This window comes from Nuphar pumila, chromosome 4, assembly GCF_984573655.1.
Source record: "Nuphar pumila chromosome 4, dmNupPumi1.hap1.1, whole genome shotgun sequence".
Taxonomy (NCBI): domain Eukaryota; kingdom Viridiplantae; phylum Streptophyta; class Magnoliopsida; order Nymphaeales; family Nymphaeaceae; genus Nuphar; species Nuphar pumila.
The window spans coordinates 84,055,943-84,060,295 of NC_143252.1; the positions used below are offsets into that span (position 1 = coordinate 84,055,943).

General features: G+C 46.4%; 1 protein-coding gene across 1 annotated transcript; it reads right to left on the reverse strand.

Moving 5' to 3' along the window:
• Positions 1-844: 844 nt before the first annotated feature.
• Positions 845-3,399, reverse strand: LOC149840276 (uncharacterized). The gene is made up of 2 exons (XM_090004381.1): positions 1,239-3,399; positions 845-1,006 (listed from the first exon to the last, which is right to left on the reverse strand). The coding sequence occupies exon 1, from the start codon at positions 2,613-2,615 to the stop codon at positions 1,260-1,262; it is 1,356 nt and encodes a 451-aa protein (XP_089860507.1). The 5' UTR covers positions 2,616-3,399; the 3' UTR covers positions 845-1,006; positions 1,239-1,259.
• Positions 3,400-4,353: the final 954 nt, after the last annotated feature.

Sequence of the window (4,353 nt, forward strand, 5' to 3'; positions counted from 1 at the left end):
TGTGTTCTAGTAGACTTTAATAGATCGAATCGAACACGGTCAAAACCACGTCTAAGCACTAAATTCATCTTTTAACTTAACGCTTCATTCTGAGTTTTTTTTTTTAATCTGCTCTGGGGTTCTTGGGCATCCAAGGAACCTTGGAGGACGTTTTTCCATCCAAGGTTCCTTGGCCCGGATTCGCACTCATCGTCCAGACTCCAAACACACATTACGGTTTGCTGTTAGAACGTTCAGCGCTGAGTCTAAAACGGAAGATAATGAGGTTTCCGCGAACAAATGCTATATTAAGGGAAGGGAGGGGAGGGGAGGGTGGGGTGGGGCGGGGCGGGGGGCCATCCACTAGGTTTGTTGGCAGTTGGCACCACCAGCTTGTCAACACGGTTGTGGAGGAAGAGATGCAAGCTAAATGGATGGACTAGTCTTCGGGTGGATTGGCTTCAAAGAGCAGCCAGGCTATAGCAGGGAGTCCCTAGCTCCAAATCAACAGAGCACGTGCTTTGGTGACGACTCTAATCAATTGCCTTGATAGATCGTTGAAGGTGCATTGGATGGGTCGGGTCGTTGACAACCAGGACAAGAACAAAATAAATCAGCAAGCACAGTGCCACCGTCGAGAGAAATGTTACACTACACACACAGAGAGAGAGAGAGAGAGAGAGAGACTCATGGCTATCAAATCAAGTATTACGGATTTAGGACGTATTGCTTATCAGCAAAAAGGAAGCAATAGATAAAGACACGGTCATAAGTATTGCAGACTTTCTCAAAATGTAATCCATCTCTCATGACAATCTCTCTCTCATGAGAGGAACAAATAGGCCTTTCAAACTAGCAGCCAACTCAGGTTTTGAACGAAACCCCAAGGCTGTGAATCGATCGTCTTCGGACAATATCACAAAATAAAGAATGAGAACAAGCAGCCATGATTAAAACGAGAGAAAAGGTCGATCGTCCCGGAAGGAAGTAGATAGCAGTCAAACGAGCACTCCATGATGACCCATGTCTGGCAAGTAAAGAATCGGAAGAGGTGATGACATTGTCAGCACAAAGCCCCCTCTGATGAATCAATCATGTATTGCTCATGGTAGATAGTAGATACAGTAGAATACAGTCTAGTTCAAGGAAAGCAACTAAAAAAAAAAGATAAAAAAATCCTAGGATGAAAAAATAAACACCAATCTAAAACAACACCTCAAACCACCATTAAAGGAAATCAGCAAAAAAAATCTGCTCACCGTGAAGAAGAAGAAGAGGGACTAGCCTCCTACAAGCACCATCGAAGGAGGAACAGCATTGTTGACGATGGACACAGGAGCCTTGTTGTTGTTGTTGCTGGGGTTGTGTTCTCCTTCCTTGTCGGTGATGGGGGCTCTCGATGGCCTGAATGCTCTCATGGGACTGGCTAACGCCCAAGTCCAACTCTTGTTCCTTCCATGAGGAGCGGGCGGAGGAGCACCGGAACCAGAAGAAAGCCTACCGCCATTCGCATCTTTGAGATCTTCAGAGAGCCAATAGGTGGAGGAAGAAGTAGAAGAAGAAGAAGAGTAGATGCCAAAACCACCAAAAAGGCCGCCGCACTTGACGCTCTCCTTGATCCCACCCGCCGCCGCTGCTGCTGCCGCCGATGTCCCGTGCAAAACGATCTTATTATTAGCAGCTTTGGCTTCTCTGTGTGATTCCACCCTTCTCAGTGTGCAATCCACGAACCCGTTGGAGATCCTCTCCAAGAAATCCCCCGAGAAGCTCCTGCTACCGCAACCGACCGATCTGGATCTCGCCACCTTCCGTCCGAAAGACGACGAGGAACCGTTGCTGTTGGGGCTCTCATTCTCTTTCCCCGGGGCACCACCTAAACCCCATGCCTTCCTTTCGTTTTGTTGATGAAACTGCGCGCCTCCAGCACCCTTTCTCCTGGTGGGTACTCCTTCCACTTCTTCCTCTTGGGCGCCCACCACACCGTCGTCCCACCGTCTCCTGCATCCGCGATCCCTCCCTCTCTTCCTGGCGAAATAGAGGAAGGACCAGAAGTTCTTGCTCCTCCTGGGGCTGTTCTCTACCACGCAGGACGAGCCATCAAGGACTCGCCTGGCAGCCACCGATTTGCTTCGTTTCAAGGTCAGGACGGCGTTGCCATCTGAGGAGGAGGATGTGGCGGCACTGGTGGAGGAAGCTGCTCCCACCTTCTCGGACGAAGACGGGAAGGTGGTCCTCTCAAGATGATGATCATGTTGATGATAATGGCCCGGATGAGAAGGGATGGCCATGGAAAGCTTCTTGTTGTAAGCAGCAGCAGAGGAGGAGGAGACGAGGTGCTTGAGGCGAGGGAGATGTGGTATCCGAGCTACCGCTGCCGTCCCGGTTTCAATGGTGAAGAAAGGGGAGGACGAAGAGGAGTGATGGAGGTGGGAGGGAGACGGATCCGAGCAGAGACGGTGGTTGTTGTTGCTGGAGTCGAAGTTGAGGGTTGAGGAGGAAACGAGCTTGCCCAGTTTCTCTTGAAGGCAAAACCCGCAGATCCCTCCGCTGTTGGTGAAAGGGTGGTTGTTGCACTGCATCCCATCTTGCACATCGTCAACCTCTTTGTCTCCCATCTCTGTGTTTTCTACTGTCATACACTGTGAGTCAAGAGCGCGCGCGCGAGAGAGAGAGAGGACAGGCAACTACACCCTTCCTCATTCTTCACCTTTGTGTTGTATCGGTTAGTGTGGTGAACAGTTCACAGGAGAGAGAGAGAGAGAGAGCAATCCTCTTTTTAACTCACAGGCGTATCGTGGTTGATTGGAGGTATGCTGTGACAGAGTACCCCCCAGGGAGAACCATAAAACCTATCCATCATAATTCATAAGTCATAACTCCTCCCACAGTTTTTTTTTTTTTATTATTGCGTTAAATATTTTTTTATCGCAATTATTTTAATGATTGTTATGGACCGACTGGCGCGTCCATGGGTGTGTGAACGTGATCGATGTGGCATTGTGGCCTCACATACACGTTCGTTGGATCTACTGGTTTCGACGTTAAAGCTTAATTTTTTCCAATCGAAAAATTTTAGTTCTCTATGCACCGTTGATTTTTGAAGCTTTTAAATAATCGACTTATACGCCACAATCTAACGGTGCCAAACGTATCTTTGACTAAACCAATCATGTAATTTATATCGAACTCAAATTTCTATGTCAAGAATATATTAAAAAATAATGGTTTTTACTAGAGAGCATGGTATTGTCGAGTGTAGCTAATTTTTTTTTCTTTTTTTTGTTTTTCAGAGATTAAAGCCTACTTGTATGATCTGTAAAGCTTTTTAGTTCAAATACGCTTTATTGTGCAATTAAAATTTTTAAGAGTTAAAAAAATCAATGGTTTACACTGCAAAACAAATCTGTCTTTCTATGCCAAATTAAACTACTGAATCCGAAAAAAAAAAGTGGTGGTTCCGAATGAACCAACTGGCAAATTGATCGGATAGATTTTGCATCCATGTGTTTTCTTAAAGGATACGGTACAATCGGGTGTAGTCAATATCTTTTCATAGAGAAATTTGGGAGAAAAAAATAGAAACTATGGTAAATGGTTTCAACGCCAAGCAAGTGAACGGTAGAAAGGGAAACAAAACAACCGCAAGGCCAAAATGGGGGGGGGGGGGTTGGTGGAGTGTGAGAGAGAGAGAGAGAAAGGGTGGGTCTTGCACACCTCGATGTCAGGTCAGTGAGACGTGTGCACGACCACGTGGGTGGACGGGTTGCCTGCCTTCAAAGGCCCCATTCAACTTTAAACTTCGAGGCAGACAGCCAGGGATTCAAGTGGAAGTGCTGCAGGGGGAAAGCAGGATACCGACAAAAGCTATGGTCTAAAATTTTTAAAAGTTGAGAAATTAAAATTGCCCATCCCTCAAAGGAAGCAAATTAAATAATCTCCCAGTAAGTAAATTATTTTCGTTATGAAAGTTTTCAAACCACCGCTCGCTGCAGTAGAGGTAGGTTCTTGGCTTGTTAATTTCCACCCAAAATGATTGCATTCTCTGTAACCAAAAGCACACGGAGACTTACTAATGGAGGTGGTAAGTCCTTCAACATAAGACTGCCGGACTCAACCCAACTGTCAGCTAAGCATTGAAGCTCCCAAAAAGTCTTATTACATTTCAGGACATTTCTTTTCCTTTTTCATCTCTGCATCTTAAAAAAGGGGCTGGTGTGTGTGCCTGCGCATGAGGAAAATCGAGGAACCAACGAACCTCATGCCTTTGGCCATTCCATCGTCCTCCTTCTAGACCTATTCAATGGCCTACCCGACATCTCCGATCGACCGCCTGTACTGCATACCCTCCCCTCCGGAGGCCTTGAGAATAAAAAA

What these genes read in the sequence shown, in the direction of transcription:
- LOC149840276 (XM_090004381.1), bottom strand. Translation starts at nt 2,615, where the DNA reads ATGACAGTAGAAAACACAGAGATGGGAGACAAAGAGGTTGACGATGTG.